The sequence below is a fragment of the Phalacrocorax aristotelis genome, chromosome 10, assembly GCF_949628215.1.
Source record: "Phalacrocorax aristotelis chromosome 10, bGulAri2.1, whole genome shotgun sequence".
In the NCBI taxonomy this organism is placed as follows: Eukaryota; Metazoa; Chordata; class Aves; order Suliformes; family Phalacrocoracidae; genus Phalacrocorax; species Phalacrocorax aristotelis.
Genome location: NC_134285.1, coordinates 3,367,051 through 3,380,496, shown reverse-complemented (window position 1 = coordinate 3,380,496; position 13,446 = coordinate 3,367,051). Strand labels below are relative to the sequence as shown.

The window sequence follows — 13,446 nt, the reverse complement described above, 5'->3', positions numbered from 1 at the left end:
CCCTGTCCATCACCAGGGCATCAGGGTGATGGCTCCCCATTCGCCCCGAGGGCGTTTTCCACCCCAAAGGCTACGTCACCCAAATACAGTATTTCCCTGGGGATGGGGTTAGTCAGCAGGGAGGGGAAACCCTGCCCTGCCTGGGGTGACTCACCCCAAACCTGGGTGCAGGGCAGGGGCCTCCCCACACAACCTGGGAACAGTCGTCAGCCGGGGTTGGGGCTTGAATTCTGATGGTGGGAGCCAGCAGGGTGCTGAGCACAGCCATGCGTGGCGCAGCTGCCGTGGCTCAGCACCCTGCCGGCACATGGCCCAGTAGCCGTTGTGCTGCCATGTCGCTGATGCACCCCATGGCAGTGAGTCCCATGGGCCAGGATGGGGCCCTGAATCCAGGACACCCCATGGTTGTGTGGGCCCTGTGACCACGATGAGCGGCTTGAGGATGCCCTCGCTGCCGCCCCCACCACCCCGGAGTGAAAAAACGAAATAAAGGGGTAAAAAAAAAAATATACAGTGGCCGCAGAGGGCGCCTGTGCTGGAGAACTACAAGTCCCGTCGTCCCCCGCGGCGGCGCATGCGCAGCGCGTATGGGCGGTGCCGCGCCGCGCTGTTCGCGCCGTAGGGCGTTGATTGGCGGTGGGGGTTGTCCGTCAGGGCCGCGCCCGCCCCGCCGCGGCGGTGCCAGCCCGGGCTCGGCGCGCGGTGCTCGGTGCTCGGCGCGCGCACCGGGACCGGGACCGGGACCGGGACTTGCACCGGTACCGCCCCCTCCCTCGGGACCGGCACCGCCCGCCCCGGGAGCGGCACCGGCACCCCCCGCCCCGGTACCGGCACCGGGATCGCCGGCCCCGCCCGGTACCGCGCCGCCACCGGCCCCACCATGATGAAGTTTCGGTTCCGGCGGCAGGCTGCCGACCCGCACCGCGACCGTCTCCGCCACGACCTCTTCGCCTTCAGTAAGGTGCGTCCGGGGCGGGGGGCGCGGTGGCGGACCCCGGAGGAAGGGGGCGGGGCGGCGACCACCGGGGGGCACCGGGGGCGTCGGGCAGAGCCCCGGGGGCGGGGTGCGGGCAGTTCCCCGGTGGCGCAGGCTCCGGCACCCCCCGAGCGAGATGCCGCCCCCGGGGAGGGGAGCCGTGCATGGGGCACCGCCCCCCACGGGGCCCGGGGTGGACACCCGGGGGAGGGGAGTGACCGCGGTGGGGAGCCTCGCACCGGACCCTCTGCTGTCCCCGGTGGCGCGGGTCTGGGCCCGGGGAGAGGGCACCTCCGGAGGGGGCACGGCGCCCCGGTGCAGGCGTGGAGGGGTTGCACCCGCCGCGGGTGGGTACCGGGACCCCTAGGTGCAGGATGCGCCCCGGGGGCGGCAGGCTGGGGGTTCCCCTCCTCCGCTGGGTTGCAGCGGACATCCATCCCCGTCTCAGGGGGCACCTCGTCCCGTACCCGAGGGGCACCCTAGGGCAGGGTGCGACCCCCCCCAAACCGGCGTGACATCCCCCCTCCCCAGCCCCACTGGTGTGGGGGCTCCCCCGAGTGCCCCGGTTCCTGCACTGCTCCCTGCCCTGTGCCTTCCCCCAGGCCTTGCTCACCGGCATTGCTGTTTTGGGGTACCCCGCAGCCCCCCACCCTGTCCAGCCCCAGAACATCCCTGGCTGCACCCCCTGTGTCCCATGGGGGCACTCAGCCCCTCACCCCAACCTCCCCAGGGGTGGGATATGGGGGGGCTGGACCCCCTATGTCAGCAGGAAGGGCTGTGGCGATGACCTCTGGGCCTGGGGGGTCCCTTTGCACCCCAAAGATGTATTTCTGGGGGACTGGGGGGCATCAGAGGCCCAGAGCTTGGCCCCCCTGCCAGCAGCGGAGGGGGTGTTCTCCTTTCGACCCCCTCATGTGGCACATGGAGCCCCCTGGACTTGTCAACCCGGGAGGGACCCTGCGAGCCCTCGGGTGCTGGCCTCGGTGCGTTGGCAGGACGGGCCATGCTGGCGGGTGCCCGCCTGGGGCTCGGTGCGCCCTGTCCTGGGAGCCCCGTGGTATTGGGACCACCTTCCTGCCCTGGCCCCGAGGCAGGAGAACGGCAGCAGCGGCCCCTGGCTGAGCCCAGACCACGTCTGTCCATCCTTCAGCAGCAGCAGCCTGGCACCGGGCTCTTGGCCAAACTCATGGTGGGGACCGTGGCATGCGCCGGGGGGCACCCTCAGATCGCCCCACAGCGGGGCCGGGCTGGGAGGTGTTGGGGTACACCGCTGTGGGGGGGTCACAGCCAGCACCCACCGCCCCGGCATAGCCCCGTCCCCCCCCAGACTCACCACTGCGGGTGAGGGTCCGGCTGAGGCTTGAGGCTCAGCCCAGCCAGAGCCCCTCGGTTTTGGGGAGGATCCTGCCCAAGCAGGCGCCTTGGGGGGTCTGTACCCGGCGGGGTGTCCTGGGGGACTGCTCCCCAGCCCTGCTCCGGCCAGCCCGGTGCTGGGGCCGCCAGCTGCCCACCTGCCTCCCATTAACGGTTGTTTTTCCTCCCGAGCTCCAGATCTGCCTGGGATTTGCTGTAATTTGGCCGGGAGCGCGCCTTGGCCGGGCCGGCACAGCCTGCCGGATGCGGCCCCGCTGCCGGGTGGGAGGAAGGGCTGCACGCAGGGCGCTGCGAGCCAGGACCCCCTCTATGGGACTTGGGATTGCAGGGGAACTGGGAGGGTGCTTCTGGGGGAGCATCGAGGGGGTCTTTGCCAGTGTCATCATACCGGTCCCTGATGTAAAGCATCACTGGGGACAGCAGCAGCACGGGGATGCCCAGTTCCCACTGCCATCCTTCAATGCGGCGTGCGTCCCGGGGGGACCCGGGGTGACCCTGTGTGGGGCTGCTGAGGGGACCGGGACCCGGAAGTGTCTACTAACTTGCCCCTCAGCCAGGCTGGAACCCTCTGGATGGGCTGGGGACATTGGCATGCTCCTGAAGGTGGCCCTTTGGAGGGGAGCGGAAGACACGGGGGTGACGGTGGCTGTGCCGGCGGGTGTGAAAAGCCGCCCCGGTGTGCCTCTCAGCCACCCCAGACAAAGGGAGCGGGTCAGGATCCGGCCAGTCTGGCTCTGGCGGCCTCCGTATCGTCTGATCGCGCCGTCGCCGCTCAGCCAAGCTGCCCTTGGGGCTGCTCCCCCGGGAGTCCTGCGGTCCCCGGGGTGGCGGGTGCCCCCCACATCCCCCCGCTGCCAGGCGGGCAGCCCCTCCCCAGCTGGCAAGCCCGGGCAGGCTGCCACTGGCCGGGACTTCCTTGGGAAGGTGCCCGCGGGCGGCACCCGGCTCCAGCAGGGACATCCCCGGGGCTGGCGGCTCCCGCTCGCCTGGTTCTGCCACCCGGCACCGTGGACCCCCGGGGACGTTGTGATGGGGGTCCCGCCTGCCTGTGGGGTTGAGATGGACCCTGCTTACCCGTCCTGGGGTATCTGTACCTTGGGTGGGGGGTTTAGGGTGGGGGGTTCCCTTCCCCAAAGTGCCGGCGGGCGGTGGGGCGGCTTGCGCGAGCTCAGACCTACCCCAGCCCTTGGTGTGGCTGTTGGGTTTGGACTGTTTTTGGGGCGTCAGGTGGAAATTGGGTGAGGAGTGATGTCCCCCCTCCCCAGGACCCCCTTGGTGGCAGTGGGGGACAAGGCAGCGTCCTCATGGCCCTCCATTGTGGGGGTGAAGCTCAGGCTGGTGCAGGATCAGAGCCATGGGGGTGAGAGGGGACTGTGGAGGGGTTTGGGAGGGGTCAGGGGTGGGGGGTCCTGGCTCTGACCTGCCTGTCCCCGTGGCAGACGGTGGAGCACGGCTTCCCCAGCCAGCCCAGCGCCCTGGCCTACGACCCCGTCCTGCGCGTGATGGCCATCGGCACCAAGGCGGGAGCCGTGAAGCTGTATCCTTTTCCCCCAGGAGGGCAGGAGGTAAGGACCCCCCCACACCTCCCTGGCCACCCCCATCCTGGGGGACGCTGGGAGACATGGCTGTGCTGCTGCCGGCCCAACCGGCAGTGTGCTGTCCCCCTCCTCCCTAGCTCTGTGGCGTCTGTCCCTCTGTCCAGCTGGGCTGCAGCTGGGCTGGGTTGGGAGGGAATGGCCGGAGAATACGCCCGCCTTGCCCGAAAGGCCAAGGGAGCAAAGGGGCTCGGCAGTCCCGGGCATCTCAGGCGGGGGGTGCTTCCCAAAGTCACCCCCCTTATCCCGGGGGGGCTCCTGTCTGTACTGGCCTCGTCCGTGCAGCCTTCAGGGGGTGCAGCGGGGCCTCTGGCCGGCCCAGCTCTGGGTGGGGGGCCAAGGGGGGGACGACAACGCAGGGCCCGGCCAGGCTTTGTTGCCGGCGGCGTGCAGGGAGACTTCAGAGGGCTGCTGGCGGGCGGCCAGGGCTGGATGCGGCCCGCGCTCGGGGGCCCCACGCCGCAGGAATGCGGGGTGGGTGTATGGGGGGGGGCGTGGGGGTGGCTGCGCCCGGGTCGGGGTCGGGGTGGGGGGGACCACCGCGCTCCCCCTCCCCCAGGCCGGCAGCTCGCTGCCTCCCGAGCACAAAGATGGCGTTTTTTTGTTTTTTTTTGTTGGCTTTTTTTTTTTTCTTCTGCCGGGGCCGCCCCGATGCCAGCCCGGCCGCGATGTCGCCGGCTGCTCCGCTTGGCTGCTTCGCCGTGGGGTGCTGGCTCCAGCCACCCCCCGGTTAAACCCTCCCCAGGGGCTGCGGAGCCGCTGTTGTGGGGGGCTGCGGCGCCCTGTCCTTCCTCTGTGGGGATGTTTTTGGGGTACCCGGCTCGGGGCAGATAGTGGGGCTCCACGGTCCAGTGCTGGCACTGCAGCCGGTGCCCACCCAGCTCCACTCCGGCTGCCACCGAGAAGATGCTTCTGGAGGTTCATGGAAGCCAGGGCCGGGCGAGGCAGCAGCTGGAGCTGGCCTGACTGGTGCTACTGGTTAGAGGGGGCACCCGTGGGTGCTCCCTGGCCGGGCTGGGTGGATCTGGCTGCAGACAGCCCGGCATCAAGGGGATGCCACTGCCTGGGGGATCCCCCAGGGTAGCTGGGGGTCCCTGGGCTTGGACCCCTATCGCAGTGAGCTGGTGCCACCTGTTCCCTGGTGCTTGCCCCAAAGGTGGCTTTTGGCCAGCGGCACTATTTTGGGTGGGGAAGGGCCCCGGGATGAGTGAGGGCGGGTGGTCCCTTCCATCCCCACAACCCCCTTGCATGTCCCCGTTGTGTGGCCTCCCCAAAGCCTCGGTGGCTCTGGCCTGGCTCTGCCAGCTCAGCTGTGCCCGGCGCTGCCAGAGAGCTCCTGCCTGTTGGTCCAGGCAGAGCCACTGGGCTCGTTCCCCATGCTGAAGGCAGCGGTGGGGAGGACCACAGGGGTTGGCAGGTGGAGACCCCCAGCACGGAGCACGTCGAGCCCTAGTGCCACCTTGCACCGGTGACACTGGGCTGGGGGAAGCAGCTCGCTGGATCCAGGGGCTGTCAGGGAGGCGCCGGGTTGGGGTGCACCATGCGATGCTGGAGCTGCCATGCGGGTCCTGCCCCGGTTCCTGCTGAGCGGCGTCGCTGGCGGAGGAGCAGGGACCAGTCGGGTGAGTGAGGCCCTGCCGGCGCATGCCGAACCCCACCCTGTTGCCGGTGCGGTGCGTGCCGGGCTGGCCGGGGTTGCCGGTGCCTCTGCACAGCCACAGCCCTGCAGCTGAGGAAGAAGGGGGTGGCAGAAGGCAGGAGCTGGCCCGACCTGTGCACACCCACCCCAGCCACGTGCCGGCCACATCCTGACCCGGGGCATCCCAGTTGGAGGTGCTTGGTGGATCCCAGTTGGTGCTGGAGATGGTGGTACCAAGGCTGGATCTGGCACGGGGTGCTGCTGGGGATGCTCAGCCCTGGTTCTCCCTGGGGTCACGGGGTTAAATTGGCTTCTGCTTGCAGAACTGTGACCTGGGGGAGAATCTGGGGGGTCCAGGGGTTTGCTGGGGTGGGGAGAGCTCTACCCTCGTTGCTTCTTTGACGGCCTCCCCAGATATGGTGCGCCGGGCGTGGAGCTGACGGGCTTGCACAAGGAGACGGCCACTGTCACCCAGCTGCACTTTCTCCCCGGCCAGGTAGGTGGGTGTCCCTGGGGGTGCCTTGTGGCAGCTCCCCTGGCCCCCCACCCACCCCACTGCTGTCTCCCCACAGGGCTGGCTCCTCTCCCTGTTGGATGACAACACGCTGCACCTCTGGGAGGTCTGCCAGAAGGATGGCTGCTCCCACCTGGAGGAGACCCGCAGCTTTGGCCTCCCGGGACGCCCAGGGTCCGACAGCACTAAGTACTTGCCTGGGGGGGCGGTCCCCAGCTGCCCCCTTTGTGGGGCTGCGGCTGGGAGCGATACCGCTGCCGGTTGGGAACGGCGCGTGGGAGAAGCCATCCCTGCTCGGGTGGGATGGTGGCCAAGGTCCCCTCAGCGGCAATGTTTTCCCTGCCGGGATGCTCCTCTGATTCCGACTGGGATGCTGTGGGGGTGGGAACGCAGTGCTGGGCTTTTTATAGGTGCTGGCAGGACTTGGGAGTGATTGATGGCTCTAATTGCTGTTAGTGCTGAGGCTGTTCCTGTCCTCCTGGGGCCAGCAGGGATGGGGATGCAGTGCTGGGCAGGGGAGGTTTGGGGTGTCTCTGCTGCTCCCCCAGACCCAGCAGGAGGCTGATGCAGCCCCCCTGCTCCCCCCCCCAGCTGCTCTCCCGGCATCACGCGGGTGACGGTGGTCCTGCCGACATCTGCCTGCGCGGTGGCCTGCCTGGGCACTGAGGGCGGCGTGGTGTACTTCCTCGCCCTGCCTGCCCTGGTGCTGCTGGAGGACAAAGCCCTCTTTCCAGATGAGATCCTGCAGAGGTGAGCCCCACCAGCCCTGCACCCCCTCCCCACTGCCCCCAGACCCCCGTGATCCCCCTGTGTGTGTCCCCCATGCAGCGTCCCCGATGACTACCGCTGTGGGAAGGCGCTGGGGCCGGTGGAGTCCATCCAGGAGCATCCACGTGACAGCAGCCAGCTCCTCATCGGGTACAGCCGGGGGCTGGTGGTCCTCTGGGAGCAGAGCACACGCACCGTCCAGCACCTCTTCCTGGGGAACCAGGTACTGGGAATGGTGGGGGGCTGGTGGGACCATGGCCTTGTGCGTGTCCCCCCACCCTGTCCTGGGTGTTGAGCCCTGCCGTGTGCCCCTGCAGCAGCTGGAGAGCCTGGCCTGGGAGCAGAGCGGGAAGAACATCGTCAGCTCCCACAGCGACGGCGGGTACATGGTGTGGGCGGTGAGCGGTGCAAGCCAGAGGACCCAGCAGCCCGTCATGTCCACCATCCCCTACGGTACGGGGAGGGTCACGGGGTTGGGGGCTGATCGCCCCGTCCCGGTGCCGGCGCTGCAGCCACAGGGTTGGTATCTTTTTGTTTCAGGTCCATTCCCTTGCAAAGCCATCAGCAAAATCCTCTGGCGGACCTGCGAGTCGGGGTATGTCCCTGCAGCGCGGGTGGGGGGCTGCTCCAGTGTACACCCCCCGCAACAGCCGGGTTGGGCTGGTGATGGCCACACGGGGGATCTGGGCTGTGGGGAAGATGCCCTGCGAGGTCTGGGGTCTGATGGAGGCTGTTGAATCCCCTCAGGAACCCCTTCATCATCTTCAGTGGGGGGATGCCGCGGGCCAGCTACGGTGACCGGCACTGCGTCAGCGTGTTGCAGGGCCAGACCCTGGCCACGCTTGACTTCACCTCCCGCGTCATCGACTTCTTCACCGTGCAGAGCACCGAGGCGGCTGAGGGAGGTATGTCATGCCGGGCACCCTGGGGAGGGAGCGGTCGTGGTGGTGGGGGGTGGTCTCTGCTAGCAGCAGCTATGTCCTGCCCCCCTCGCCAGGCTTTGAGAACCCCCGTGCCCTCGTGGTGCTGGTGGAGGAAGAGCTGGTGGCCATCGACCTCCAGACGCCGGGCTGGCCCACCATCCCTGCCCCATACCTGGCACCTCTCCACTCCTCCGCCATCACCTGCTCCTGTCATGTCTCCAACGTGCCCCTCAAGCTGTGGGAGAGGATCATCAGTGCCGGCGAGCAGCAGAGCCCCCGGCTGTCGTCTGCGGTGAGTGATGGGGATGGCAGGGTCCCTGAGCCCCCCAGGATGGGCTGGCAGAGGGGTGATGCCTGCTCCCTCCATCCCTCCCTCCAGGCGTGGCCCATCGATGGGGGGAAGAACCTGGCCCAGGAGCCCACGCAGAGGGGACTTCTCCTCACCGGGTGAGTGGCCTGGCAGCGGGGGGAGGGGGTCCTGGGAAACCCAAAATGTGCTGTGGTGGTGTGGGGACACATCCTCAGCCCCTTGCTGCGGCAGGGCAGTGGGATGGGGTGGTGGGGGGGTCCAGCCCCTTTTGTTTGGGTGACTTGCCCCCCTTCTCGTTCAGTTTGATGGCTGGGCAGGAGTGTGTCACCCGCTGCGTTGTCCCCCCCTTGTCCCCCCCCCCTTCTGGCACGGTGGCTGCCAGCACACAGACGGCTCTTGTTAGCCGGGCAGATGTCAGGGCCCCACACTAACAGGGCCTCCCCATCCCCTCTCCAGGCACGAGGATGGCACAGTGCGGTTCTGGGATGCCTCGGGGGTCTCCCTGAAGCCCCTCTACAAGCTGGGCACCGCCAGCATCTTCCAGACAGACTGCGAGCACAACGACAGCCTCAACCAGGCGGGCGAGGAGGAGTGGCCGCCCTTCCGCAAGGTGAGGTTCCTGGGGCTGGGGGGGGATGCTGCTGCAGACCCCAGCACCCCCCTGCCTCCGACGGCACCGGCGCAAGCCTGGAGCTGGGTACGGAGGATGCACCCGCTGGAGCCATCCCGGCTGCACGCTGGGGACGTGTCCCCTGGCTCAGGGCACGCTTGCCGCGTGATGCCCTGAGGGGACACAAGGGACGCTTGTTCCGCGTGCCCCGTCTCACGGGCCTGCCCCAGCACGGGGGGAGAGCCGGGGGACGTGTGGGGACAGACCTTTCCCGGGCGAGATGCCCAGAGCAGCCCGTGCGCCGCAGCCGGTACCCGCCAGCTGGTGGGAGGGGACGTGGGGGTGCACCAGGGGGCTGCCGTGCAGCTGCATGAAGGCACCCAGCCCCCCCTTCCCTCCCTCCCTCCCTCCCTCCCTCCCTCCCTCCCGCAGGTGGGCTGCTTTGATCCCTACAGCGATGACCCACGCCTGGGCGTGCAGAAGATCGCTCTCTGCAAGTACACGGCCAAGATGGTGGTGGCTGGCACGGCGGGGCAGGTAGGGTGGTGGGGGACAGAGTGAGGGCTGCCGGGCACCTCTTGGCTCCCTGCTTGGGGACACAGGGCACAAGGCGGGGTTTCAGACCCTGCAGACACCCGTGCCCATCCGTAAAGGGTGCCTACCCACAGGGTTTAGCCCCCAGCTTGTAGTAGGGTAGCTTTACCGGAGTGGGGTCCAGCATATGTCCGCCACTGCCTGTGCTTGTCCCCTGTAGGTGCTGGTGATGGAGCTGAGCGATGAGAAGTCAGAGCATGTGGTCAACGTGGCCACAGTGGACCTGCTGCAGGACCGTGAGGGCTTCACCTGGAAGGGCCACGACCGGTTGGCCCCCAGGAACGGGCCCCTGCCCTTTGCTCCTGGCTTCCAGCCCAGCGTGCTGGTGCAGTGCGTGCCCCCTGCTGCCATCACTGCCGTCACCCTCCACTCCGAGTGGAACCTCGTGGCCTTTGGAACCAGCCATGGCTTTGGACTCTTCGACTATTACCGGCGCAACCCCGTGCTGGCCAGGTATGGGGGGGGATCTCGGTGCCAGGGACCCCGCTGGAGTGATGTGGCAGGGGTCTGGGTGCTGAGCAACATCGGTGCTTGCAGGTGTACGCTGCACCCCAACGACTCGCTGGCCATGGAGGGGCCCCTGTCCCGTGTGAAGTCCCTCAAGAAGTCCCTGCGGCAGTCCTTCCGCCGCATCCGCAAGAGCCGGGTGTCTGGGAAGAAGAGGCTCAACGCCAGCAGTCCCTCCAGCAAGGTGGGCAGGGAGCGGGGCCGCCGAGGCTGTTCCTTGTCCCCACCGGGCAGGGTCTGACCCCTGTGTCCCCCTCCCCAGGTGCAGGAGGCCAACGCACAGCTGGCTGAGCAGGCGGGACCCCCTGAGGTGGAGATGACACCCGTGCAGCGGCGGATCGAGCCCCGCTCGGCCGATGACTCGCTCTCAGGGGTGGTGCGGTGCCTCTACTTCGCTGACACCTTCCTCCGAGATGGTGAGACTCACTTTCCCCGGGAAGAGCCCCCGAGTTGGGTCTGGCTGGTGCCACGCTGTGGGGAAGGGGCTCTGACACTGCTCTCATCCCCGTAGCTGCCCACCACGGCCCCACGATGTGGGCAGGGACCAACTCTGGCTCAGTGTTCGCCTACGCCCTGGAGGTGCCATCGCAGGAGAAGTTTTCGGAGCGGGCGGTGGAAGCAGTGCTGGGGAAGGAGATCCAGCTGATGCACCGGGCGCCAGTGGTGGCCATCGCGGTGCTGGATGGGCGGGGGAACCCCCTCCCCGAGCCCTATGAGGTCTCACGGGACCTGGCCAAGGCCCCCGACATGCAGGGCAGCCACTCCATGCTCATCTCCTCCGAGGAGCAGTTCAAGGTGAGCGTGGGGCTCGGTGTCCTGCTGTGGCAGGGATGGGACCTGCCACCCACATGTCCCGTGTCCTTTCTGGGTGTCCCCTTCACCCCAGGCGCAGGGATGGGGCTGGAGGTGACTGGCCAGGTCCCGGGACGCTCCTGCACCTGTCCCCTGGGGTGGTGGCTCTGAGGGGAACATGCTACCCTTGGCTCTCGTGGTGGGAGGCTGCTGGGTCCCCACTGAAACCCTGCAGATTCCTGTTCCCCCACGGCACCTGGCTCCTCTCGCCTCTCCCAGGTCTTCACGCTGCCCAAAGTGAGTGCCAAGACCAAGTTCAAGCTGACGGCGCATGAGGGCTGCCGGGTGCGGAAGGTGGCCCTGGTGAGCCTGGCCAGCGCCGGCTCCGAGGAGCGGCTGGAGAACTGCCTGGCTTGTCTGACCAACCTGGGCGACATCCACATCTTCACCGTGCCCGGCCTGCGGCCCCAGGTCCACTATGGCTGCATCCGCAAGGAGGACATCAGCGGCATCGCCTCCTGCGTCTTCACCAAGCACGGCCAGGGTGAGAGCACCAGCCCTGCGCTGGGGGTGATGTCCCTTCCAGGTGGGACATCGTTTCTGGTTGCAGCCCTATGGGGTGTCCCTGAGGCTTTTTGTTGTCCCTCCCCATTCCAGGTTTCTACCTAATTTCACCGTCCGAGTTCGAGCGCTTCTCTCTGAGTGCCAGGAATGTGACGGAGCCACTGTGCCGGCTGGAGGTCACCCGGCTCCAGGACACCTCCTGCCTCAGGTGGGCTGTGCCCCGGGGCTGCGGGGGCATGGCCATGGCAGCTTGGCCACGGCAGCACCCCTGTACAACCGCCCCATGGCACCGGCTCCAGCAGTAACTTCTCCCCACGTTTCCTTGCAGTAACAGCTTGACGGCGACGCCGAAGCTGCCACAGGCGAACGGCACCCATGTCCCGCACAGCCCCGAGGGCCGACCCTCCCCCACCGACAGCGACCGTGAGTGATCGCCCTGACCCCGCCACGCGCACCGCACCCCCTTGGGCCCTGCTCCTGGGCTGGCTCCGTGCCGTGGCTGCCCCCCCAGCCCTCCCATCCCCATGGCTCCCCAGGGTCCCCCGAGGATCACCCAGCTGCCTTCTCGCCCGGCCCCATCGACTCCCCCAACAGCAGCATGGAGAACCCACTGGACACCACCGGGGACACCACCGTGGAGGAAGTGAAGGATTTCCTGGCGTGAGTGTGGGGAGGGAAGCGGTGTAACCAGCACCTGCGGCCCCTGCTGCCAGCTCCGAGGGGCCGCGGCAGTGCCCCGGCTGCCCCTCACCCTGCTCTGCCCCAGGTCCTCGGAGGAAGCGGAGAGGAACCTGAGGAACGCCAGCGAGGACGAGGCCCGGCCTGCAGGGATCCTTATCAAGTGAGGTGTGTGTGAGGGGCCGGTGGTCCCCAGGGTGGGCACGGGGGCGGGTGGTCCTGCACTGCTGTAGGGATGCGGCTCTGGCTGCAAACCCCAGGGTGCTGCGGGGTTTGGAGCTGGGATCCCGATGCAGTGCCCTGGCATCCCTATCCATCACAGGGAGGATGGGGCTGTGGTCCCTGGGGCTTGCGGAGGAGCGGGGAGCAGGGTGGTGGCGTGTCCTTGGGGGAACCCCCAGCTCCCCATCTCAGGGGCTGTGTCACCCACAGGCATCGCCGGCCTCCCCAGCCCATCTCAGTGCTCGGATTCCCGGGATGCGCGACTCGACTGGACCCCCCCGCGCCCTCTCCCTGTGTAACGTAGACTCGCCTCTTCTCTAACATCCGCGCTGGCCGCCGGCGCGCCCCGGCTCCGGCACGCTCCCCCCATTCCTCCCTGCCCGGCTGCCGGCCCAGGCCCTCCCCGCCGACCCCGAGCCGGGAGCCGTGGTGCACAAACTCTTCCCGGGGAAGATAGATAATTTTCTCATTTATACACGGTCAAGTGTCACTGTCCCCTGCTCCAGAGCCCCCTCCCTGGGGGCTGCTGCTGCTTCCCCAGCTCCAGGGGGAGGGCTGGGGCTTGTGGACCGCTCCTCCTACCCTGGTTTTGGTCCGTCGGGGAGGTGGGGGGCCGGGAACCCCTGGGCACGGCCCCCCCCCATACCCTGGTCTCTGTTTACATGCCCGGCTCCCTGCAGTTTACAGCCCTGTCCCCTGCCTGCCGGGAGGCTCCAGCTGCCGCACAGGGACTGTCCCCTTCCCGGGGGAGCCCAGCGTGGACCCCTTGCCTCCCGGGTGGGCATGAGCAGCCTGGGAGGGGATTGGGGGGGGTCACAGGTGGCCTTTTTCTCTTAGTGGCTTCTCCAAGGGCTATTCCCCAGGTTGGGCTCTGTGCCTGCTGCTCCTTTCTGACACTAATTCCTGCCACGGGTGGGTTTGGGATGAGATTGCACGGGAGGGGGTGGACGGACACACCAGCTCCTGGCCTGTGCGGGGAGGGGGGGAGGGCAGATGGGGCATGGGGCTGCCCTGGGGTCTCACTGTGCCAAATCCCTCTTCCCGGGCTCCCCAGCCCAGCCTTGGCCTCGCAGGGGGCTGCGGTGACAGCGGCTCTGTCCCCCGGTCACTCATACCTGCCCCTCTCCTTTTGGGGATCTGGGGCTGTTTTGGACCCCTCCCCGGGCTCTCTTGCGGTACGTGTGTGGTGGTGGTGGGGGCTGGGCAAGGCAGTGCTGCCCTGGCCTCCGTCGCTGCCTGCCGGGGCTGTAGCATCCCTGGTAGAACACCCCATCCCCCCCATCCTTTTTTTGGTAAGATGAATTTAGCATTGTTTAGTTATTAAAAATACTGGTTTTTAATATTGAAAATAAAGCATTTAATATCAGCTGCCTGGGCTGT

At 67.9% G+C, this 13,446-nt stretch overlaps 1 protein-coding gene across 1 annotated transcript; it reads left to right on the top strand.

Annotated features, from left to right (window-relative positions):
• Nucleotides 1-750: 750 nt before the first annotated feature.
• LLGL1 (LLGL scribble cell polarity complex component 1) lies at nucleotides 751-13,432 on the top strand. The gene is made up of 23 exons (XM_075104725.1): nucleotides 751-961; nucleotides 3,790-3,887; nucleotides 5,999-6,080; nucleotides 6,157-6,272; nucleotides 6,690-6,848; nucleotides 6,927-7,089; nucleotides 7,184-7,319; nucleotides 7,407-7,461; nucleotides 7,614-7,771; nucleotides 7,864-8,081; nucleotides 8,169-8,236; nucleotides 8,556-8,709; nucleotides 9,142-9,246; nucleotides 9,464-9,756; nucleotides 9,841-9,994; nucleotides 10,073-10,226; nucleotides 10,322-10,605; nucleotides 10,882-11,146; nucleotides 11,260-11,374; nucleotides 11,495-11,589; nucleotides 11,703-11,826; nucleotides 11,933-12,012; nucleotides 12,277-13,432. The coding sequence occupies exons 1-22, from the start codon at nucleotides 881-883 to the stop codon at nucleotides 12,009-12,011; spliced, it is 3,156 nt and encodes a 1,051-aa protein (XP_074960826.1). The 5' UTR covers nucleotides 751-880; the 3' UTR covers nucleotide 12,012; nucleotides 12,277-13,432.
• The last annotated feature ends 14 nt before the right edge of the window (nucleotides 13,433-13,446 follow it).